The sequence below is a fragment of the Lampris incognitus genome, chromosome 15 (assembly GCF_029633865.1).
Source record: "Lampris incognitus isolate fLamInc1 chromosome 15, fLamInc1.hap2, whole genome shotgun sequence".
Classification (NCBI taxonomy): domain Eukaryota; kingdom Metazoa; phylum Chordata; class Actinopteri; order Lampriformes; family Lampridae; genus Lampris; species Lampris incognitus.
In genome coordinates this window covers 13,862,538-13,887,528 of record NC_079225.1, presented here as the reverse complement: position 1 = coordinate 13,887,528, position 24,991 = coordinate 13,862,538, and the positions used below count along the sequence as shown (strand labels likewise).

Genomic DNA, 24,991 nt, shown 5'->3' with positions numbered 1-24,991 from the left:
ATATTTACGGCGGAAACAGACCGCTGAAGGACACGGCGAGAGAGAAAAAACTACAAGTACCGACAGAGGCTCGGTGTTCCGCGCATGCGCACGGCTGACGGACTAAAAGAAACGCCGACTGGGCCGAAGGGAGCGACTCGGCTCGACCGCCGATGCGAAATCCAGCCCCATCTGATTCGTTACGAGTCTTCAACCGAATCACTCGGTCCGGTTCACGACACCCACGCTTTCGGGGGATCGAGCCGCCCGAGTTTGAGCGGGACGGCGGGTGAGAAAAGCCGCCGTTTGATCCGACGCCGGGACCTCGGCTGCTGGGACTAGCGGTTAGGCTAACGCTAGTGGACGCGTCAGAGGCAGACCTGGGCCCGGGTCCGCTTACGTCTCCAGACCCGGAAAAAAAGGAGGGGGGGGCGGATTGCATCCTTTTGAAACCCGTAGAGCAAACGACACTTTGGGCCGGCATGGCTTGCGGGGCGACTCTGAAAAGGACTTTGGACTTTGATCCTCTCCTGAGCCCCGGTTCTGCCAAGCGGAAGAGGTGCGCCCCGGTCGTGTCTTCGGCTGCCTCCTCTTCCTCCCCGCAGAAGTACCTCCGCCTGGAGCCCTCGCCCTTCGGACAGGTCTCCTCCAGACTCACCACCGGTACTGAACCGCCCTCGTGATGGGGCCGGCGTGTCCTGAACGCTCACTTTCAATTAGTCAGATCGTTGCACTTTTAATTAGTCAGATCGGCGGCGGGCAACGTTGAGAATCCGACCTGAAAAAACGCCAATTTAACGGGGCCCCCCCAAAATGTTTCCTTGTCTTTCAGAGCAAATTCTGCAGAACATCAAGCAAGAATACAAACGTTTCCAGAAACGGAGGCATCTGGACAGCGCTTTCCAGCAGGCGGAGGGCTGCTGTCCCCCGGAGCTTCAGCCAGGCCACAATGTGTCGGCTCCCCCAGGTAGCAACTCCTTTGTGACGCGCCGTTCACCTGTTACGTCATCGAACAGTGGAGTGTAATTGATGTATGTCATTGTGGTGCGTTTACTCCATTGTTAATGGTTGTAAGACAAGTTTATTGAAAACATTGTTTTTTGCTTCACCTTCTGTGGTCTTTAGAATTGGATAAGTGTACAAGTGACAAAAATGACTGCACTCCATGTCAACAGCACAGCTGTGCGTCCACACCATGGCCCAGCTCAGTTGATGGGTTGACATGGTGTCTGTCATTGTTTGAGGAGTTGTGGGCAGAGCCTACGTGCCCAGATTTGGTCCTGTGCAGCTGTAAACACCCATTGTTGTGTTGGGGTGGAACATTTTATTTATGGAGTGGTCTACACTGGTGGGAGGAAGAGTGGAGGAAGGAATCTGGCACGCCACGGTCAACAGCTGTCAAAAGTGATGCTTTGGTCATGCCTTTCTTTTTTTAAGATTTTTTTGTTTGTGTGTATTTTTACCTTTTATTAGCCAGTGAAATGCAGACATGAAATGTGAGACAGAGAGAGAGAGGTATGACATGGAATAAATGTCACCGGCTGCAATCGAACCGGTTGGAGTTGAACCAGCGACAGATGTGGCGATGTACTGTAACCATTAAGCTATGGAAGCACCCGGTCATCCCTTCTTTGCCATCAAGATGGTTGATGGCTCAAAAGTTGGCCAATTTTTTTTCCAGATCATTTGTCTCCAAGACTTCTACTGACTTACCTGACGGTGGCGAACAAAGGATTACTCGATGCATTTCAGCTGATGTAGAATTTGCTTCCCCCCCCCCCCCACACAATATTGAACTCGAATTTTGTTCCCACAGCAGGTTGGCATCGTGATTTAAAACCGTACTTCACACGGAGGCCCTGGCTTCGAGCTGCCAGTGCCTGTAAACACTGACCCTGCTTAAGTGTCCTTGAACATGACAAGCAAATTCCTGTGTCAGAGGGGCCGTTTAAGTAACTCCCCCTGTACTCCCAATGTCCCTTTGGAGTGTCAAAAGTAAAGAGAATGTTTTTCATATGTGCCAACGTTTTTTTCCGTCATTTCCATTCCCCTCCCAGAAGAAAGAGCTGTATGCACTTTGTCATAAATGGGTATAAGACTGTTGAGTGTGTGAGTCAGCGGAGAGTAAGTCCAGGGCTCCAAACCTCCTTTCAATTAAATAGACTTATCCATACCCATCTATTTACTCTTGTCCTCATTAACCACTCCCCTGACATCCTACTGAGTTAAATGATGTAAGTAAATCTTACAAAGTAATAGACTTATATCTGTTGTCATCAGCGGAGTTGCTGCTGTACCTCCCTGGCACAAGAACTGTATTTAGGTATGCAGCAAACATTGTGCTGTGATGGCTCACTTGAACAGCATAGTTTTGGTAGGATTTCTTCATGCTTCTCAAATATCGAGCCTTGTGGCAGTGACCTTGCTATGTCAGACTGATAGGTGACTTGTGTCAGCTGACTGTTGTGGTGCCAGTGCTGTGACATTCGTAGCTAGGGCACGAATGTTTTCTGATGAATGCCAGTGTTGTCGTAAAATCTAGTCTTGCACGTCTGTGCTGACAAACGAGGAAGTGCACAGCTTGTCTGTTGTCTTATGAAGATGACTGTATCTATTGTTTATTGAAAATTAAGCAACCAGTGTTGGCTAATTTTCTTGTATTTTGAATGCAAAAGTTGTTGTCATTAGTGTTTGTCATCTGAGGTGGTATAGTAAATGATCAAGGTCACTTTCAGAATATAAATATCGAGGTGATATGTACGTTTTGGAATTATCTTTGAGGTACTTTTGTCAAGGTTGGAAGAATTTACCATTGCTCACGAGTCTTACCCGTGTTTCCTTTGAAATGACACTTGTTTTTCCTTACCCTCTGAGGGTCTCATATGGCAAAAAAACGGAAGAGAGTGAGCTGGTGTTATATACACAAATGTTTGCTACGTTATGCCATCACTTGAAATAATCAGCAGTTAATTTCACACAGTCATTTTCATGTTATACGTGTATACATCAGGCTTGTTCAGGACTCGGATGTAGTCTTCCATCATGTCTGATCGCTGTGCGTAGTCCTGAGGGATTTTTCTATTACTCTGTTCAGACTGCACCTCACATTCGACCCTTTCCCTCTAATGTGACACAGATCAACTGTTTTTTCAAGGGGTTTGGACTCAAAAAAAGACACGGAAAACATTTTCTATTTTTATTTGGGCCACTTTAAAATGTAGTCCTCGATCAGATACATATCCAGGCTTTGCCCTTGCGACTCCAGTTTTGTATGGCTACTTCAGTATTTTAGGGCATTTTGTGTTGCAATCGGTGACGCAGAGCAGCAGGATGTATTGGTACAATCGCTCGTCTTTTACTGACCAATCGCTTTTGTCACTTTAGCAAAACTGTCATCCAATGAGAATGGATTATTACATGGAGTGATAGTATGTGTGTGTGGGGGGGTTTCCACAAGTTAGTTGGGGGGGGGAAAATAACTGATAGAAGTCAGTGGAAAGATGGCAAAGTCACCTATTTTAGATGTATTTGTAGAGATGCCCCTATTCAGCCCTAAACCCGGGGGCACTCATCCTGACTGACCAGTGTTTGACATTGCTGGTGAAAAGGCTGAGTGCCGTTACAAACAACATTTGTTGGTTTGCTCCTCTGAGGTTTTTCAGGATGAGGGTCCGTTTGCACCGATATCAGATGTAGGTCACCTTTAAATAGCACCTGCAGTCATCTTAATTTCACTGCCAAGGCATCTGGTCTCTTTAAAGTGTTTTTTTCTTTGAAAAAGCATAATATTTGTGACCATTATTTCCAGCTAGCTTCAGCTTCTCTGAAATGAAAAGTCTGTCACTGTTGGCTTGTTGCTGTTAATTTAATGACATTGAAATTGACATTTTAATTGTTAGTGTTGTTGCAGTAGAAAAAATTCCCCCCCCCGAAAAGGGTAGATGTTTAGTTAATGACTTTGCCTTGTTTTCCATGCAGGTACATCCTGCGGTGCCTCATCCCCGAACAGAAAAGAGCAGCCTCTGTTCTCCCTGAGGCAGGTGGGAATGATCTGTGAAAGACTACTGAAAGAGCGCGAGGAAAAAATTCGGGAAGAATATGATGAGATTTTGACCGCCAAACTTGCAGGTATGTTTTGATGTTGGTGTAGAAAGTGTGTTACGCAGCAGCATTTTTTTGGGCTGTGGTACACACTTTGCAGTTGCAAGTAAATGTTCCTTCTTCCCACAGAACAATATGATGCCTTCGTCAAGTTCACTCATGATCAACTTATGCGAAGATTTGGAGAGCAGCCTGCCAGCTGTGAGTGTGGAATCTTCACTTTTCCTTTTTTTTCCTCAAAATGTTATTATCGGTCATGTATAGAAAATGCCCCTCTCATCACTTTTCTATTGTAAACTGTGGGGTGGGGGGGGGCTGAGACTTTACTCACACCACCTCTAATGAAATAGAAAAACACGTTAGTAGTTCAGGAGTGATTGGACAATGGTCTCCAAACTGAGGTGGCTTTCACATCTAGATAATTTGGTCAGGACGTTTTGAGCTACCGAGTTTGAGTCTGGTACCAAGTCAGATGCTGACTGGGACCACTCCAAAAAGTTCACCAAAATTGGGATCATTTTAGTTTTGATGGCGTAATTGTTTGCCGCTAGCGCACTGAAGAGGGGCATTTGGCCAGAAACCCAATGAATAACAAGATAAAATGGGAATGCAGTCCATGACTTCCTGTTGTCCATCTTTGATGGGAAACTAATCTCAAAATGCAGATTACATTAAAAAAAAAAAGAAAGAAAGATCAAACGCACCATAGGTTCACGGGAAGATGTTGTGATTGCTATATGGAGATGTAATAGTTCAAGTTGGAACATTGCTGCCAATTTATTTCCACCCTGTCCATTTGAGCCCATGAATCATGACAAAGTAACTCTTGCTTTGTAACTCTAGACTTGTTTTTCTCTGTGGCCAGCTAGCAAGCAGTAGGAAGCCAAAACATCCCCCTGTGAACCCACAAAGTATTTCCACTCATGTCCTAATTTCATTAACCCACCAGTCGGGACTTGATGTGTTGTAACACTGTCCAGTGGACAGTGATGAATGGGAAAATGTTTACAATATAAGAAGCGGAGGCTTGTTAGGGGCCAAACCTCTAAAAATATGTTGGTGTTGAAATGTTCTTATTCTGTTATTCTCCCCCGTTCCTCCATAGATGTTTCCTGAGTGTGTCCGCATGATGCTGGGAATACCGGTTTTTGCTGCAAGCTACTCCAGGGACTCAGTGGGTGTAGTTGGACTTAATCTCCTACCTGTGCCATATTGCTTTTATGTGGACACTGCCTCAAGCCTCAGTCAGTGGCATCTACGTTTGCTGTTGCAGCTAGTGTTAGGAGGGTGTCCTGCTTTCAACATGTTGAGCGGACCTTGTGACTCTACCAGTGGCCGCTTTAACCGCCATGTTGATATTTATTTGGCTTAATTTTGTTGCCTTCTAATAAGGCAAACTGCCATCCAAAAATATCCACTTTTTTACTGTCAAATGTAATACTGTTGCAGAGTTGATGTGAATTGTATAGCTAGAATTGTATGGCAAATACACAATTTAAAAGGGATTGGTCAACCATGGATGGACAAACCAAGGCAGCCGTTAGATTGTACTCTAGGCATCTTTGCTTTTATTCAGCAACGTTTCAAACTCTTCTGGCTATTACTGGTATGACATTTTTACACACTGTATTTTTTTTTCTTTTTACCAGATTTTATTAAATTTATTTGCAGTTGTTACAAGGTTTTGGTTCAAAGAAACAAAATTTTAACAAATAAACTTTACACAAAAATGTCTCAGGTTGCTGCCTTTTTTTCGTACTCCGTTTTTGTTTTTGAATTGGAGTGAATTTTACCATTTGGTAACTATCTGAGCTCCCAGGTTGGCAAGCACCTGTCCAGGTGAACTGCTTTTAAGCGAAGACTTTTTTTTTTGTGTCTGGACCTTTTAACATTGATGTCTCCATTAAAATGAGGTAAAGAAATTTTGTAGAGGGCTCATTTTAATGTCACAAGTACATGGCCGAATTAACCCACCAGGGGGCCCTGGGGCACGCACATCCATTCCTCCGCCCCTCGCCCCGCCAGATAGGCTACGCAAACGATACTAAACATTGTTAAAAGTAATGCAAATACCCAACATGGTAGTCGACGCTATCTATGCATGGGATTCGGATAGTGACTACAAAGTACAACATAATTTTGAATCACAAAACAAACGAGATGAGAATAGCAGCTCACAGCATCAATAGAGACTTTGTAGCTTGGGGCCCCCGCATCATCAGAGGCTTTGTAGCTTGGGGCCCCCGCATGAACAGAGACTTTGTAGCTTGGGGCCCTGCATCAATAGAGACTTTGTAGCTTGGGTCCCCGCATCAATAGAGACTTTGTAGCTTGGGGCCCCCGCATCAACAGAGACTTTGTAGCTTGGGGCCCCCGCATGAACAGAGACTTTGTAGCTTGGGGCCCTGCATCAATAGAGACTTTGTAGCTTGGGTCCCCGCATCAATAGAGACTTTGTAGCTTGGGGCCCCCGCATCAACAGAGACTTTGTAGCTTGGGGCCCCCGCATGAACAGAGACTTTGTAGCTTGGGGCCCTGCATCAATAGAGACTGTAGCTTGGGGCCCCGCATCAATAGAGACTTTGTAGCTTGGGGCCCCCGCATCAACAGAGACTTTGTAGCTTGGGGCCCTGCATCAACAGAGACTTTGTAGCTTGGGGCCCCCGCATCATCAGAGGCTTTGTAGCTTGGGGCCCCCGCATCAATAGAGACTTTGTAGCTTGGGGCCCCCGCATCAACAGAGACTTTGTAGCTTGGGGCCCCGCATCAATAGAGACTTTGTAGCTTGGGGCCCCGCATCAATAGAGACTTTGTAGCTTGGGGCCCCCGCATGAACAGAGACTTTGTAGCTTGGGGCCCCCGCATGAACAGAGACTTTGTAGCTTGGGGCCCTGCATCAATAGAGACTTTGTAGCTTGGGGCCCCGCATCAATAGAGACTTTGTAGCTTGGGGCCCCCGCATCAACAGAGACTTTGTAGCTTGGGGCCCCCGCATCATCAGAGGCTTCGTAGCTTGGGGCTCCCGCATGAACAGAGACTTTGTAGCTTGGGGCCCTGCATCAATAGAGACTTTGTAGCTTGGGGCCCCCGCATCAATAGAGACTTTGTAGCTTGGGGCCCTGCATCAACAGAGACTTTGTAGCTTGGGGCCCTGCATCAACAGAGACTTTGTAGCTTGGGGCCCCTGCATCAACAGAGACTTTGTAGCTTGGGGCCCTGCATCAACAGAGACTTTGTAGCTTGGGGCCCCTGCATCAACAGAGACTTTGTAGCTTGGGGCCCTGCATCAGTAGAGACTAGTTTGGGGCCCCGCAGCAATAGAGACTATGTAGCTTGGGGCCCTGCATCAGCAGAGACTGTAGGTCGGGGCCCCCCGCATCAATAGAGACTATGTAGCTTGGGGCCCCCGCATCAATAGAGACTAGCTTGGGCCGTGCATCGCGACGCAGGGTTGGAACAACGTCCCTTGTAGGGTATGATTGGGGATCCCTACTATACGCCAACACAATACCCCTGACCTTTTGGGGCCCCTCGTGGTCCGGGGCCACGGGGCACCCACCCGGCATGCCCGGTCCATAATTCAGCCTTGCGCAAAATAGTATGAAAGAAGAAAATGGCACAGGTTGACCGAGACGCTTGCTTGCAAAATGCCATTTTGTCGTTCAGCAGATTCACTTCCTTTTATGTCATCAGGGGAGTAAATGTCTTTTTTTTAGTACAAATATGTGCAATATTTTATCATTCACACATACAAAAAAAAAATCCAAGGGCAACGGGACGCGTCCATACAAAAATACTCAACATATTCATTCACTGTTTTGTATTTAACGTGCGCATGGTGTTAATGCCCTGCGTGGAGCCATTCCTCACAAGAAAGGTTCGGGGAGTGTCAATTTAAGTTCAGTGTAAATATATGAACACGGGAACACTTGCCGTTATCGCGTTTATAATGTCGCAATTTGTTCTATACCCCTAAAACTCCGCTAACGTTTCCTTCTCCGAACGTAGGAGTGAATATCGAACGAACCCTGTCGGAACTCGATGTCGTCAGCAACGTAGCGCGCTGTGATTGGTCGGCTAAACAGGAAGCCGCAGGGAAAGCGGAAGTGCGACAAACGTCAACGTGAACGCGCCTGGCGAGCGCACGTCCCACGCAAGATTTGAAATGAACGTTTGCGTGGCGTGAATACGCGTTCGTCCACATGGCTTGTTTCTTAAGGAGAAGCGTGGCAGCGAAGGTAATTGGGCGGAAAGTGGGTTAGAGTGCGGCGAGAGAAGGCCGTCTGACGTTGCTAGCAAGTCGGGATGCCTGGCTCAGGCCAAGGTTGCGATGCTTTTTACGCGTGAGAAATCCCAAAACAAAAACAAGTGGGACACCTCGAGTCACGCAGACACAGTGTACTGTCAGCTGCTGTTGACGTCTCGAATACCCAGACCCTCAAGTATAAGCCAGCCCCCCCCCCCCCCGAAGTACCGTTCGCTTAGAGGTCACTTAGATGACTTATGATGAATAAATACACGTCGGCTTACACCTTCATACTCACGTCTTACTGTATTTCTGTCTGTAGCTAAGCAGGACGCTGCGACAGCCGGAGGATGCCTTCATATCAGCTCTCTCAGCAGTTCCAGTCTCCAAAAAACAGTTAAGTGTGTGTGTGTGTGCGTGCGTGTGTGAGCGCGCGCGCGTATTAATTGGCCGCAATCATGTCATTCAGTGAATAAGCCACGAGTCCTCGATTTGAGGCAGTTCGTATTGGGTACAAGAGTTTCTCAAAGGTTTACTCATCACCTGCTTCTCAGGCAGTCTTCTGACTTCAGACTATCCGTCAACACCCTGCGTTTGAATGGGATTATACCAGCCAGTGGAGATCTCCAGCTGGAGACGGAAGCGTTAGCAAATGAGGTAACAGTCATTATAATGTATCCATTGAAAAGGCATCGCCTATTATAAACGAAACGATACGTGTCTGCCCTTCCGCACTACCTTTAACGTGTTTATTCTGGCATGTAAACAATCTACTACTACTACCTTCGGCTGCTCCCCGTTAGGGGGCGCCACAGCGGATCATCCGCTTCCATCTCCTCCTGTCCTCTGCATCTTCCTCTGTCACACCAGCCACCTGCGTGTCCTCCCTCACCACATCCATAAACCTCCTCTTTGGCCTTCCTCTTTTCCTCTCCCCTGGCAGCTCCATATTCAGCATCCTTCTCCCAGTATACCCAGCATCTCTCCTCCACACATGTCCAAACCGTCTCAATCATGCCTCTCTTGCTTTGTCTCCAAACCGTCCAACCTGAGCTGTCCCTCTAATATACTCCTTCCTAATCCTGTCCTTCTTCGTCACTCCCAGTGAAACTCTCAGCATCTTCAACTCTGCCACCTCCAGCTCCGCCTCCTGTCTTTTCGTCAGTGCCGAAAAGACAGGAGGCATGTAAAAAATATTCTTTTCAATTATTCTGATTTTTGTAAACCACAATTTCAAAGGGTGTTAGGACATGTAACATCTGTCACCCGCCCTGTATTTGTATCTCCTCCAGTTGAAGCAGGACAGTGTAGTGGAGGAAATATCAGCTGGACACGGCGTGATCAACTTTAAAGTTCATCGTCAGCTTCTTGTTCAGGTAGGGAATTTCTCCCTGCTCAGCACTTAAAACAACGGTCTTGAACATGAACTATTAGCTTCATTTTAATTGTAAATACTGCTCTGTTTTCATGGTGATCACATCGTTTCCAGAAAATGTTGGAGCCTTTTGAAGAAGGTTATGACAAATTTGGGCTAAGAAGTGAGCTTTTGAAATCGCTGAAGAAAGGAACAACATTGGTTGAATTTAGGTAGGTTTTTCACTCATTTCACATAAAGAAATAATACACTCAGCTGGATTGCCAACACAGGTTTAAAGCTATTTCGCCACACATCTGATTGGCTTCTTAAACTCTGATGTTAGATGGAGGAACCCCGACTCCCTAGAGATAAATATTCATGTATCAAAATGAACATATTAACAGCTATTATTAGCTGTTAGCTATTATTATTACCTATTATTAACTATTAACAGCTGTTCTACTGCCTTGACTCATCTGACTCATACATGTTCACATTCTCATTTTTATGTTTCAGCTCTCCAAATATAGCAAAAAAATTCCATGCCGGCCATTTGCGGTCCACAATTATCGGTGAGTTTTGCTGAAGTTAGTTTGATAAACAACGGGGGCGCCCCTACTTGGTAGAGCGCGTACCACATAAGGCTGAGCCCTTACCGCTCAAAAGAAAGAAAGAAAAAGAAAAGATAAACAACAGAGGGCACAATATATCAATATTTGTGTCCTGCAGCTCCAATTTAGGGAGAAGAATTTCAAAACTCTTAATAGAGATTTTTATTTCATCTGTTGAGAGTTATATCCTGATTATGAGTTGAATTTTTTAATTGATATTTTGATAGTGCTCTCCCAACCGTGCTGCTCTCACTGGATTGACAGTATGAGCTCTCTCTTTCCAGGTAACTTCATAGCTAACCTTAAACAGTGCCTCGGAAACAGCGTTATCCGTATGAACTACCTTGGGGACTGGGGTATGCAGTTTGGTGAGTGAATAACAGACGCTTTTGTTGTCTTTGTATAAACCTTTTATTGTCCTCAGAGGGGAAACCTCTTTATGAACCGTGTCTGTGTTTTTGCTGTGGATGTAGGTTTGCTGGGGGCTGGCTTCAACCAGTTTGGCTGTCAGGAGAAACTGAAAGAGAATCCCTTACAACATCTATTTGATGTGAGTTTGCATACGTTAAAAAGAAGTAATTAAAGAAGTAATTTAGCACTGTTGCCTCACAGCAAGAAAGTCCTGGGTTCGAACCCCAGGCCACCCCAGGTGCTTTCTGTGTGGCGTTTGCATGTTCTCCCCCGTGTCTGTATGGGTTTCCTCTGGGTGTTCCAGTTTCCTGCCACCATCAAAAAGACACGCATGTTAGGGTTAATACTCCTGTCTGTGCCCCTGAGCAAGGCAATGGAAAGAAGAACTGGAGTTGGTCCCCGGGTGCTGCAGCTGCCCTCTGCTCCTACCCACATCTTGAATTGAGTGTGTGTTTCATTGATATTGATTTAAGGTTGTTTTTTTCAAAGGAGTTTTGGTGGCACGTCTGTGGTGACCCCTAACGGGAGTAGCCAAAAGTAGTCGTAGAAGTAGAAGGCTGATTCAATACCTTTTCCATCCGACACAGACAATTGTAGAGCAGACTTGGGTTAGAATGTGATATTTGTGTCTTGCAGGTCTATGTTCAAGTCAACAGAGAGGCGGAGAACAATGAAGAAATATGGACGGCTGCTAGAGCTTTCTTTCAGAAACTGGAGCAACATGAAGGGCCGGCGATGTCATTATGGAAACAATTCCGTGACATCACGGTCAATGAGTACAAGCAGGTTTATCAGGTACGACCTGCCACACAATCAATAGTTCGTAACATCTGCAAATCCGGTGCCGGGATTGTAACAATGGATTATCTGACTTGATTCTCCTCCTGTCCTTGTCTTTTCCTACCTTTCAGCGCCTAGGCATCCACTTTGACGTTTACTCTGGGGAGTCCTTTCACCAAGAACAAGCCCATGAGGTGGTGCAGCGGCTGCAGGACCAAGGCCTGCTGAAAATAACAGAGTATGCTCTTTAATGTGCTTCCATCAGTTCATGAAATGAGCAGCATGAAGGAAATATCTGTTAAAATGTCGGTCGGTCAGCTGCCCAGCACCTACTTTGTTCATATACTTGACTTCCTATGGAGAGCCAAAAAGGTACAAAGCTTTTCTGATAATTCCAGGTCTTTAAACTTCTTCTTTCGGCTTGTTCCCTGTTTCCCAGGGGTCGCCACAGCGGATTTGATAGTTTCCATGTCAGGTGTTTGACATGGACTGTTTACGGTGTTAGCTAATTTTATTTATTTTTTGGACCCCCCCTTTTCCCCCCCAATTATACCCAGCCAATTACCCCACTCTTCGGAGCCGTCCTGGTTGCTGCTCCACCCCCTCTGCCGATCCGGGGAGGGCTGCAGACTACCACATGCCTCCTCCGATATATGTGGAGTTGCCAGCCACTTCACTTCGACAGTGAGGAGTTTCGCCAGGGGGACGTAGCGCGTGGGAAGATCACGGTATTCCTCTCAGTTCCCCCTTCCCCCGAACAGGCGCCCCAACCGACCAGAGGAGGCGCTATTGCAGTGACCAGGACACATACCCAAATCCGGCTTTCCACCCACAGACACGGCCAATTGTGTCTGTAGGCACGTCTGACCAAGCCAGAGGGTTCACAGGGATTCGAACAGCCGGTCCCCGTGTTGGTAGGCAACGGGATAGACCGCCACGCCACCCAGACACCCCGGTGTTCGCTCATTTTCCCATTTACATCAAAACCTAATCACCTTCCTCTTAAATAGCCAAGTTTTTGTAATTGCATCGTCAAATCCGAGCGGGTCGGCGAGCAGCATTCCAACCAGTATCACGATCCAGTCAAATCCAATATCCCATCCAATCAAATCCCGAGGGATCAAATAAGTTTTGTCTCACCCTAATATTCTGTTTTACTTGTAAATATATCACGTACGAAAGCAAGACGTGCTCTGAATCCCGTGTTATGTTGTCTTTAAATGTGCTGGAAAAATTTAAAAGTTTGAGTTGGTTTTGAAAGCTGGAAACTCACTTCCAAGATGCAAAGTGTTTGCCCTGGACAAAGACTGTAGTCAAAGTCGGTGAATAATGAGAGAGAAATTAAAATGTTCTTTTAAATTGAGGACGAGGCGTGAATGGTTTTTGAAAATTAAAACGAGGACGTGAGTTGACAGACTCCCCTCTTCCATCAGACCTACAGGCTCACTTACGTACTTCAAGAAACTGAAGCTGTTCCTCTTCCAGGCCTACCTTAAGCCTTAGATGGACTCCAAGCTCTTAAAACTCTTAAACTGGTTTATGGCATCGTCCAGCTAATACAAATCACTTACTATTACCAACTTCTACTACCTGCAGTTAACATGCCATGCACTCATGGCTAGATATATCTGTGATACTGATATGTAGCATTGTCAAGCGTATTTCTAGTTTGAATCTCCTGGAACTCCCGGGTCGTCCTCTGTGTGGAGTTTGCATGTTCTCCCCGTGTCTGCGTGGGTTTCCTCCGGGTGCTCCGGTTTCCTCCCACCATCAAAAAGACATGCATGTGGGCGTCCGGGTAGCGCGGCGGTCTATTCCGTTGCCTACCAACACGGGGATCGCCTGTTCGAATCCCCGTGTTACCTCCGGCTTGGTCGGGCGTCCGTGCAGACACAATTGGCCGTTTCTGCGGGTGGGAAGCCGGATGTGGGTATGCGTCCTGGTCGCTGCACTAGCGCCTCCTCTGGCCGGACCGAGGCATGGCAAGATGAACTGGAGTTGGTCCCCGGGCGCTGCAGCTGCCCACTGCTCCTAGCTACACAGCTAGGCGGGGCTAAATGCAGATCAAGAATTTCCCCATGGAGATTAATATAGTAGATAAACAAAAACCCAACTATCTGCTTAGTTGCAACTCTCTTGCAAGTCGCTGTGGACAAAAGCGCCTGCTAACTGTAGAAATGTGAATGTAAGACAGGGCGGGACTAAAACACACCTATTGAAGTGGTAACACAACAGAAGGTTCCCAGGAGAATCAGGTCTCTCACTTCCTTGTGTTGTCAACACACACTGATGATACATTATTCTGTTGTCATTATCAAATGACGGTTTGGTCTCATGGAGATTTGATGCGTTGACAGGAAAGGAACCAGTGCGGTGGATCTCTCCCCGGCTGGAGACATGTCCAGCTGCTGCACAGTACTCCGCAGTGATGGCACCTCTCTCTATATTACCAGGTCAGAGGTCGTCTGCTCATATCAGTAGAAAACACTTTTAATCAGGTTATTTTTCACCGTTAGGCATGACTGTGGGGAGTATTGCAGGTGATTTAAACAAGACCCTGGGGCGGCACGGTGGCGCAGTGGTTAGCGCGGTCGCCTCACAGCAAGAAGGTCCTGGGTTCGAGCCCCAGGGTAGTCCAACCTTGGGGGTCGTCTTGGGTCGTCCTCTGTGTGGAGTTTACATGTTCTCCCCATGTCTGTGTGGGTTTCCTCCCACAGTCCAAAGACATGTAGGTCAGGTGAATTGACCGTACTAAATTGTCACTAGGTATGAATGTGTGTGTGTGTGTGTGTATGTGTGTGGGCCCTGTGATGGCCTGGCGGCCTGTCCAGGGTGTCTCCCCGCCTGCCACCCAATGACTGCTGGGATAGGCTCCAGCATACTCATGACCCCGAGAGCAGGATAAGTGGTTTGGATAATGAATGAATGAAAGAATGGATGAATTAAACAACACCTGGATCAGCCTTTAATTATTAATACTGACATACCTAAGTCATGGAAATGATGCTACGTGTGAGGAAAAAGTTACAGAAAACATTTTGCAAAAATGTGAACTAATCCTCACTTTGGCTTTTAAACACGGTCAGAGAAAAGTAAGACGAAAACTGAAAGCGCAGCAACAAACCATGAATTCCTGGTGGACATGAAGACATTTTCATTTCTATTTGCGTCATCAGAGGAGCCCTTGAATAAGTGGTAATAACTGCTTATGTAGTGTTTTGCTTTGTCTTTCGCAGGGACATTGCTGCAGCTATAGATCGGAAGGAACAGTACCATTTTGATGAGATGATTTATGTGGTAAGGGTACTGGTTCACCCAAACACGCAGTATTTTCTTATTAATTGTACTTTCAAGCAGACTCCAGGTATGGGTACACGTGTGTGAGTAAGGGAAGTTGTCAGAGAGCTGTGAAATGCACTTTAGTGCAGACGTATCAGCTGCTTTCGCTGAAAACCTCCACCCGCTCCGGTCGAATGTGTGCGTCTGAGTGCGGCGTGATGGTGTGGGTTTGTTTTAACGAAAACCTGCACTTTCTTGACTGTCGGGTGTTTTGACATTTCTGCCTAAATACGTCACCGATGAATAAACAGATAGAAAAGAATGGATTTCACTTCACACCATAAATTTTCTTCAGTGTTCAAGTTACAAATGCGGCACCTGCGGTTAGCGCGGTCGCCTCACAGCAAGATGGTCCTGGGTTCGAGCCCCGGGGTAGTCCAACCTTGGTGGGTCGTCCCGGGTCGTCCTCTGTGTGGAGTTTGGATGTTCTCCTCGTGTCTGTGTGGGTTTCCTCCCACAGTCCAAAGACATGTAGGTCAGGTGAATCGCCCATACTAAATTGTCACTAGGTATGAATGTGTGTGTGTGTGTGTTTGTGTGTGTCGGCCCTGTGATGGCCTGGCAGCCTGTCCAGGGTGTCTCCCCACCTGCTGCCCAATGACTGCTGGGATATGCTCCAGCAGCCCCGTGACCCTGAGAGCAGGATAGGCGGTTTGGATAATGGGTGGATGGACTTTGCTCTGTTTCGATTTGAAGCTCTGCTAAGAATGATACTCTTTTGGGCCTAATTATTACCTACCATTCATCCCCCTACACTCCTTCTAGTTTAGTTTCAACATTTATTTGGGAAGGGACGATGTACATTAATCACCATTCAAAACCAATGTAAATGTACCCGAGTTAGCTGATGGACTAGTTTCCATCGGCAGTCCTGGTGTTGTTCGGCATGTGTGTTAGTGTCAGTGTAAAACTACTCCCCTATGAAAATGGAAAAATTGCCATTTTAGTTTAACATCCATAGCTGTCATATTTGCCCCCACTGTAACTGTGCCAAAGTGAAATCCTATAATATTCCTGTCTTCTATAACTTTGTCTTATGTACTTTAAATTGTAAAAGCTCTGCAAGTGTACCTTCGAGCTTTACTGCACTTCCTGTTGAAGATCATCTATATTCGAACCACTGAATTTTGATGTGTGCTTGTTTCTTCTTGTTTTTTTTTAAGACAGACAAAAGTCAAGAGCATCATTTCCACCAGCTGTTCCAGGTTCTGCCGGCTATGGGATACTCGTGGGCTGGGAGGTAACTCTACAAATGCTTGCCCTTGTCTAAGGCGTGACTCGCCTTGCTGACAAAACGAGTTTCGCCGTGTTTGTTTAACTCATAGGAAGTAGACGTGGTAATGCATCGCCTGGTGCTTTACGGCGGGGGTGGTTATTGTAATTCAAGAACTCCCATGGTTCTTATTTCATTAGTACTGATGCAGCCACCCGACCTTAAAACATGTCTCGGGCGTTTGAGTAGCGATCCGATCCCTAACCATGTACAAGTCCTGGTGTGAATGCAACTGAGCGGCACGGTGGAGGGGTAGGGGGGTGGGGTGGAGGGGGGGGGGTTGTATCAGATTGCTCACCTCAGGAGATGGTTTGAGAAGCATTGTGGCTGCAGGTTGGGTAAGTGCGACTGGATCCGTTTCCCCAAAGCCAGATAACATCATCTCTACTACCCCCCCTAAAGCGTCATGTGACCCTGACTACACCAGACACGGATGCAGCACGTCACGTGGGCAGGGTGGAGCGGGTTTTGTGTGTTTTTTTATCTGCTACACCAGCTACGTAAGGTCTGTGTTGTGGGTGTGATTGCGGGCCAGCCCGTTTTTTCTGCTTCGCTGCGTTGCCTACTGAGTTTGGCTAAGTGATACTGCAGTTAGTAATGCAGGGTGTGGCAGCGTGTGCTATATTAACTGGTACTGAGTTAATTAATTACATCGTTTTAATTGTAGGATCATGGATACACGTGGATTTGATTGATTTATTTTAATGTGCAATGAACCCTCCCCCCCCCCGCAAGGCTGCATTGTTGGCATCACATTGCATCTGGCGCAATGAGGTGTTTGTTTTAATCTTTTTTTGTTTTTTGTTTTTCCCCCTTTTTTCTCCCCAATTGTATCTGACCAATTACCCCACTCTTCCGAGCCGCCCGGTCGCTGCTCTACCCCCTCCGCTGGTCCGGGGAGGGGTGCAGACTACCACATGCCTCCTCCGATACATGTGGAGTCGCCAGCTGCTTCTTTTCACCTGACAGTGAGGAGTTTCACCAGGGGGACGTAGCGCGTGGGAGGATCACGCTATTCCCCCCAGTTCCCCCTCCCCCCTGGAATAGGCACCCCGACCGACTAGAGGAGGCGCTAGTGCAGTGACCAGGACATGTACCCACATCCGGCTTCCCACCCGCAGATACGGCCAATTGTGTCTGTAGGGATGCCCAACCAAGCCGGAGGTAACGCGGGGATTCGAACCGGCGATCCCCGTGTTGGTAGGCAACGGAATAGACTGCTACGCCACCCAGACACCCTGTTTTAATCAGATTGTACTTGCTTTTTACACAGATCTATTTAGTTTTTGCCTGTCGGAGGGCCACGTAGCCATGCATAGACACGTCTGTAGCAGACGTGTCACGCCACATCCGTGCCTGGTGTATTTAGGGCGTAACTCTTTCATAAAGACAAACACTACACGCACAACTGCAGACCGCTCAGTTCCTCCTTCCAAACAGGTGTGGGACATGACGTTACACTCCACACCTGGTGCAGCATACCTGCTGCGGAGCCACTACCATGATTTTATGGCCATGCACAGGTGTGTGTGTTTCTTCTTATCAAAACGGGCCACATCCTGTCGCAGATTAAGTCAAACAAGACATTAGGATGATGACGCTACATCAGTAACAGGAGACGGTGATCCTCTACCACCAGTCCACACTCTGCTTTCGCTCCTAAGTTGTCAAAACTTGCATTCGTTAACCAGATGCGTACCTATGGCAACGTCATTAAAACACCCATATGTCCTCTGCAATCGTGTGTTAACCACCACAACCAGCTTCTTCTGTGTGTGTTTTAAACGACTTCTTCTGGAGCACCTAACATCTCTGGGGAAGTGAAACAATGGGCAAAATTGGTTTACATTTAAGGAGACTTCATATTGCCTGGGAAAGTGCTGGGATAGTGCAGTCAAGTTTCCATCTGGTGACTGGAGACACAGTTTTGATGATGAGAATTAACAGAATCTGGAAAGATCACGATTCGGGTACAATCTGGAAAGGTGTCACCTAAAATGTCGAGTGTAAATGGGGACGCAGTCAGAAACTCTCCACAGCACATGACCGGTGTTGTGCGAGATGCCTCCATGCTAATGTCCGTGTCTGCCCTGGCCGTCTGGCTGTTGTGTTACAGGTGCCAGCATGTGCCCTTTGGCCTGGTGCGGGGTATGAATACCAGAAGTGGCGAGGTGGTGTTCCTGGAGGACGTACTGGATGAAGCGCGGGCTCGGATGCTGCAAAACATGAGCCAGTCAAAGAGTAAAACTGTTGACACACTATGGGGCTATGGGGCAGCTCTGGGGCCACACAGATCAGACCCAGGGTCCAAAATGTTTCTGCTTGTTCTCCAAATTAAAGAGCCGTGTAATCGGTACAACAATACAGAGGCAACATATTGTGAGGGTGAAACCATACGGTTGCCATTGCAGATTAAGAAAAGCAAAAATAGAAAGAAGTGGAATACTTCAGTAAAATTGTCCATCTCCATTGCTTCAGAATAGCTTATTTGTGTGATAGTAGCAAGAGAAGTGCCTGACAGGGGGATAATAAGCTTGCATTTGGGGAAGACAACTGTACCAAGGTAGGCGCATTACGTCTGAATCATGTTCACAGCAACGAAGGAAATGGACTGCCCAGAGGACACGGCTGAGAAAGTGGGAATCAGTGCACTTATAGTACAAGTAAGTGAACAAACACAACACGGGAGACTCCTAAACCTTGCCCGTCTGACGCCTAGCTTCAGTTTTTCTTTGGTTGCTTTCCTCATTTGTGTGCCATGCAAATAATCTGGGAAACAAGTGTTGCCTTTGGGAAGAGCTCGTCGCCAGAAGTCAAATGACCTCTAACGCTCCAAACATACCAAATGAGTACTGCTTTGAGAGGAAAATCATTTGTGTCATCAAAACTTGAGCGTCTGTACCCATTACATGTGTTATTTTGCTAATGAGGACATTTATATTCTTTGTTTCAGGACTTCAGAGGTCCCCTGGAGTCAGATTATAAATTTGACTGGGACAGGATGCTCCAGGCCCGGGGAGACACGGGCGTATTCCTGCAGTACACACATGCCCGCCTGTGCAGGTGGGTCATTGAAACTGGGTCAAAATCATTTAAACATACTGAAAACATACCGAAAAACAAACGAAAGAAAGTGACTTGGAGAAGAACTTAGTTTAATGGCTCCAAAACTGTGATTTAAGAGCCGTTAAGATGTGAAGTATTAAGATGCTAGGTGTTGAAGTCAGTCATATGTGAAATCTTATTTTGTTGCCGCAGTTTGATGCGGAGAAACAATGGTGTCGCGGCAGGTGGATTTGATCCGTCTCTCCTGCTTGAAGAGAGAAGCATTGCCATTCTCCAGCACCTTCTCCGGTAATCTTAACACCCTCTCGATGTGACTTTTAGCTTTCACATATCATTTAACATTGGGAATCGTGACACGAAAGACATTTGAGTGTGATCTGCCCGAAGACGTCCATAGGCGGTGTTATACGGAATAACTGCTCCCACATCTCATCTTAAAAAATGTGCTGCTGTGTATTTGTAGTTATGACGAGGTGTTATATCAGTCTGCCAAGGATCTGCAGCCCAAACATCTCGTCCACTTTCTGCTGAGGCTTTGGTGAGTAACAGGATTAGATCAGGGCATTAGGCGCAAGGCACATTCCTGAGAAGAACTGAATTTCATGCGAGACAAAACCGTATAACTTTAAACACTGTGCTATTGCCATTTGCTGTTTCAGCCACCTGGTTGCCTCAGCACACAAGGAGCTCCCGGTGAAAGGGAGCCCCGATGAAGTTGCTCAGGTAGGTTGAACATTATGACTTCACATGTATTTTGTTTTCATCCGAGCCAAAAGATGTCTCCTTTCAACGTACCACAGCAAACTGAGTAAAACTGTAATGTTTTCCTTGGGATTATAACTGAGTTGCCAGTTTATTAGGTACACCCCCCCCCTCCCCAGGTTCACAGAAATGGTACATTCCAACATATGTCACATGACTGTGGTGAGTGGTATACATCAGACAGACCAGCGTTTCTAGCATCAGTTAGTGTTCAATTAAGCGTCGGAACGAGCACTTTGAACCTGACATGATAGTTGGCGTAAGGCGTGTGGGCTCAAGCATCTCCCTGGCTGTCTTCCTGGGCTTTTCACGCGCAACCCTTTCAAGGGTTTGCCAAGAATGGTCCCAAAAAAAAAAACAATGATCAACAATTCTGTGGACAACAACAGCTTGTGGAACAGAGGGGTCAAAGGTGAATGGCAAGAATTGTGCAAGTGAGCAGATGGGCCACAACCAGCCAAATAGCATCCGAATTCAACATTGGTGTGCGCAATGTAATCTCAGAACACAGCATTTATGGGACTTTATCTCAAATTGGTTACAACTGCTGAAGATGATGTCCGGTGCCGATGTTGTCTGCGGAGAACAAGAAAGCGCATCTCCAGGGGGCACAGGAGCATCAAAACTGGACTGTTGAGGAATGGAAAAAACGTTGCCTGGTCAGAAGAATCCAGGTTTCTTTAGTGTCATGCTGTGGGAAGATCAGAATTTGGCACAAACAACTTGAGTGCGTGGAGCCGTCCTGTGGTGTCAACAGTACCAGCTGGAGATGGCAGTGTAATGGTGTGGGGAATTTGTTCCAGGCTCATGTAAGGGCCCCTCCTACCCATTAAAGAGCTTCTGAACACAATTGCATATCTTAAGATTGTTGCTGAACAGGTTCATCCCTTCATGGCAACAGTTTATCCACACTCGGATGGACGCTTAAGGCATGATAATACACCATGTCACAAAGCGCGTATTGTCACCGAATGGTTCTGGGAGAGTGAGTTTTCGTTGCTTCAGTGGCCTGCCCAGTCCCTGAACCTCAGCCCTATTGAACATCTTTGAGGTAGAAAGGGCTGTTGCAGCAAGACTGTGCAGCTGTCCAATTTGCAGCCAAGTGTGCAATGTAATAATTTCCATGGCACAACATTCCTGCACAATGCATCCAGCATGTTGTAGAATCCTAGACTCACAAGTCAGTCTCTAAACTAGCAACACGAGCATTACAGGATGGCTCAGCTGCAGTCACCGAAGAAAACTCCTTCAAAGTTTGTTGTTTGTCGCATTTGTGGCAAAACATATTTATCAGTTAAAAACAAACACAATCTTTTAAGTCAAGTCAATTTTAGTTGTATAGCCTAATATCACAAATTACAAATTTGCCTCAGTGGGCTTTACAGCAACACAACATCCTGTCCTTTGACCCTTGCATCGGATAAGGAACACCTTCCTAAAAAACCTCTTTAACGGGGAGAAAAAATAGGAAGAAAACTCAGGGAGAGCAACAGAGGAGGGATCTCTCCCCCAAGATGAACAGACGTGCGATGGAAGTTGTGTTTGCAGAATACAACATTTAAAGAGAATAACAGAATTATAATGGAATTACAAGACATATGAACAATAAAGACAGAAGAAGAAGGACAGGATTAGGAACGAGTATATTAGAGGGACAGCTCAGGTTGGACAGTTTGGAGACAAAGCAAGAGAGGCAAGACTGAGGTGGTTTGGACATGTGTGGAGGAGAGATGCTGGGTATATTGGGAGAAGGATGCTGAATATGGAGCTGCCAGGGAAGAGAAGAGGAAGGCCAAAGAGGAGGTTTATGGATGTGGTGAGGGAGGACATGCAGGTGGCTGGTGTGACAGAGGAAGATGCAGAGGACAGGAAGAGATGGAAACAGATGATCCGCTGTGGCGACCCCTAACGGGAGCAGCCGAAAGCAGTAGTAGTAGATAAGATATATGAAGAATATGATGAGGAGGATGCCAAGCAGTGTCCAGGTTTATTAAGATGTGATTCATCTGTCTGGTCAGAAACTGTAATTGCAGTTTTAATGTGATTTAGAGGAGACATGATGTCACACAAAAAAACAACATATTCCATCTCCTTAATTTCACTTAAAAACCTCTTGGGGCTTTTTTGCTCCGCAGTCCGGATAAAAATGATGCAAGCTCATCGCAAAGGTCGCACACCTTCTCCAACACACGGCCTTTGCTCAACCAGCAAACATCATCACATCCAAGCCATTCCTCTCAAAGAACGGCGTTAAACCATTAAAGATGATTTTTCCAGTTGTGCGCCCAGGCAGAGGAAGCAAACAAAGTAGCTCTTCCCATCAAAAACAGATAGCTGTTCCATATCGGTTTGGTCACAGGACGAGTGTATGGCTAGTGATATGGCTTCTGTTTTCTTCAAACTGATGAGCAGATTGGAAAAACACTCCTCCGCTAAAAGTTCCACTCTACTTGTTGCCATGTTAGCCGACAACGGCACCTGCTTTAATAGCGCCACAACCGCGTTCTTGTTTTTTCTCAACATGACTTAAATCTTTGCCAGCCATATCAATTGCACACGTTTTAAATCAACGCAGCATCAGCGAATGGCTTCTCAGCTTCAGCAAGTCGATGAAACAGGCAACGATGCAGCTGTTGCACTCTCATGTGCCAATGTTGATTTACAGATAGCAGAAACTGAGTGCTTGTATGATGTTGTATGATCGTATTTGCTATTTCTAGTTTGCGGTGATCTGATTTTGTAGGGTAGTTGGCATTAAAATCGGCAGCATGCATAGTGTTGAAATGCCACGGGAGATTATCTGCTGTGCAGACAGCAACGGTCTGCATGCATATCAAATATGTTGGCTTGGCATTGGCGTGGTCCAGTAAAATAAAACAAAACTGATCAGGCCAGTCCGATGTGAACTGACGGTTTTCCTGGTCGACGTTGCGCTTTTTTCACGCAGGCCATGTTCTTGGTTTAGAACAGTTATTATCTGTGACTTAGCTGGTGAGTGGCTCTGTCTAGTCAAGGACCGTAGAGAGCACGGAGTACGTCTTTCATCTACGCACGCTCTACGGCATAGGTCAAGTGTATGGTGTGGAGTGAGGTCAAAATAAAGTAGAGCAGCACACACTTTTCACATGTGCACTTGATTTCACATGTTATGACAGGTGCGTTAGTGCCAATTGGTCCGTGCAGGCCAGACATCTGGCTCTTGTGGGCCGGACCTGGCCTGTCGGCCACTTACTGGGATTCGGGGATGTAGGGCCTTATATATGATAAGCAGTGTCTTGAAGTCTATTCTATAATTTACTGGAAGCCAATGAAGGGATGCGAGGATTGGTGTGATGTAAGATCTAAGATTGGTATTGGTTAGCAGCCTGGCTGCAGCGTTTTGCTGAAAAGGCGGCTAAAGCGCTCTGAGCCCTTACCTAGAGATGGAATGGGGCCAGGCAGGATACAGTTTTTGCCCAGGCTCTCTAAGGTTAGAGTGAGGACTCAAAGTCAGACTGTAGCTTTAATGATTGCCTTGACATGACGTCATTGGTTCCAATGTACACGAAAACAGTGTGGACAGTTGGATGGCAATCAGGTATGGCTGGAATGTGTATAGAGACATCAGGAACTTTACTACAGTAAGTTATGCTATCAGGGAGCTTAAAGAACCTGGAGATTGAATTGCCAGTCATAAGTATTTTAGGTTGCCTGTTGAGGCATCCTCCATCGTAGATCATCAGCTTTCGATAACGAAGGTCATCAGTGTCATCTACCACACCCACCATGGTAGGGACCTCGGTGGTAGTGGTGGAGGGAGAGGGTAGTTGGACAGCTCAAGGCCGAAGGGACGGTGGTGTGGAGTAAGTGAGCTCGACTCGTGAACACTTGGTCTTGGGGATGTAGAGTGGAGAGCAAGCGGGCTGGGTGTTGCAGGATGTTTCCTAGTCGGTGGTGTAGCTCTGTTGCCGACATCAGCCACCAGGGTAACTGGCTGGAGTATGTTGTCAGCAAGCTCTATCAACAGCAAGAATGAGTTTGCCAGGGGCAGATGAAAGTCAGGGTCAAACAGGGGGATAGAGAGCCATCTCTTTCCCTTAACCACTGAGGACCAGCTATGAGGGGGACCCAGACTGTCAACCAGACCTCCAGGCTCCTCTGGATCGGACTGGATGGCAGCTAACCGAGCATAGTTGAGCTTGGTGATATTGGAGATCTTTGATCAAAGTCTCTATGGATTGAAGCTCGGTTTTAATGCAGGTGAGTTCAGTGGCCGATGCCATTATAGTTAGTTTAGCTTAGCCGCCAGGCTAAAGATGAGCCTAGGCTAAAGGCAAGCCTAGCTAAGCTGGTGTAGCCCCGTTGCCGACATCAGCCACCGGGGTAACTGGCTGGAACAGGTAGTCCAAAGCAATCCTGCAAGTCATACAAGTAGGAATAGGTTTGTTCGAGGCCATTCTCACTGCTGCTATAGCAACTGTTTTGCATTGGTAGGCGGAGATCTCTGGTTGTCTGTTATCACAAGACTAGTAGAATCCATGCCCAGATGACTTCATGCTATTCGGAAGGCCAAAGGAAGCACAACACGCGACTAGGTAGGTGTACCTAATAAACTGGCAACTCAGTGTATATTACTGTGATAACTGAAGATTCATAATAGTTATTGAATATCGACAGGCAAGGCTGCGACTGTTCAGAGGGGCTTGCTCTGTCCTGGCCAGTGGAATGAGGATCCTGGGCATCATACCTGTTGATAAAATGTGAATCCTATCAGCGTCAGTTCTCACTTGATCACTGTCACTGTAACCATTATAATTTATATGTAAATAAAAGCCTTAATATTTTACAAACACTATCCTCTCTAGAATCATTCTTAAAAAAAATACAATGACTACCATCACCATGATGCTGCAGTGAGTGACGGAGGGTATTCCCATTTGGAGTGCAGTGGAAAGCTCTTACCATCAGAGTACATTAAAGTCTTATCCGCTGGCTATGGATGGTGTTCCTGAGTTTGTTACTTGTCTTAGTACTGTCAGCTGTTATTGCAGTAGTCGGCCTCTTCCATCAGCTGCTCAATTATATGT

At 46.5% G+C, this 24,991-nt stretch overlaps 2 protein-coding genes across 2 annotated transcripts; both read left to right on the top strand.

The window, feature by feature from the left end:
* Window positions 1-5,885, top strand: akirin2 (akirin 2). The gene is made up of 5 exons (XM_056294084.1): window positions 1-642; window positions 812-946; window positions 3,958-4,107; window positions 4,210-4,281; window positions 5,186-5,885. Exons 1-5 carry the CDS (start codon window positions 462-464, stop codon window positions 5,194-5,196), a joined length of 549 nt encoding a protein of 182 aa, XP_056150059.1. The 5' UTR covers window positions 1-461; the 3' UTR covers window positions 5,197-5,885.
* A 2,317-nt stretch (window positions 5,886-8,202) lies between these two features.
* rars2 (arginyl-tRNA synthetase 2, mitochondrial) lies at window positions 8,203-24,751 on the top strand. The gene is made up of 20 exons (XM_056294650.1): window positions 8,203-8,318; window positions 8,649-8,722; window positions 8,881-8,983; window positions 9,619-9,702; window positions 9,816-9,913; window positions 10,200-10,255; window positions 10,579-10,662; window positions 10,768-10,844; window positions 11,342-11,500; window positions 11,617-11,723; window positions 13,843-13,938; window positions 14,722-14,782; window positions 15,988-16,064; window positions 18,214-18,338; window positions 18,693-18,760; window positions 19,051-19,160; window positions 19,356-19,451; window positions 19,627-19,701; window positions 19,823-19,886; window positions 24,582-24,751. Exons 1-20 carry the CDS (start codon window positions 8,283-8,285, stop codon window positions 24,666-24,668), a joined length of 1,737 nt encoding a protein of 578 aa, XP_056150625.1. The 5' UTR covers window positions 8,203-8,282; the 3' UTR covers window positions 24,669-24,751.
* The last annotated feature ends 240 nt before the right edge of the window (window positions 24,752-24,991 follow it).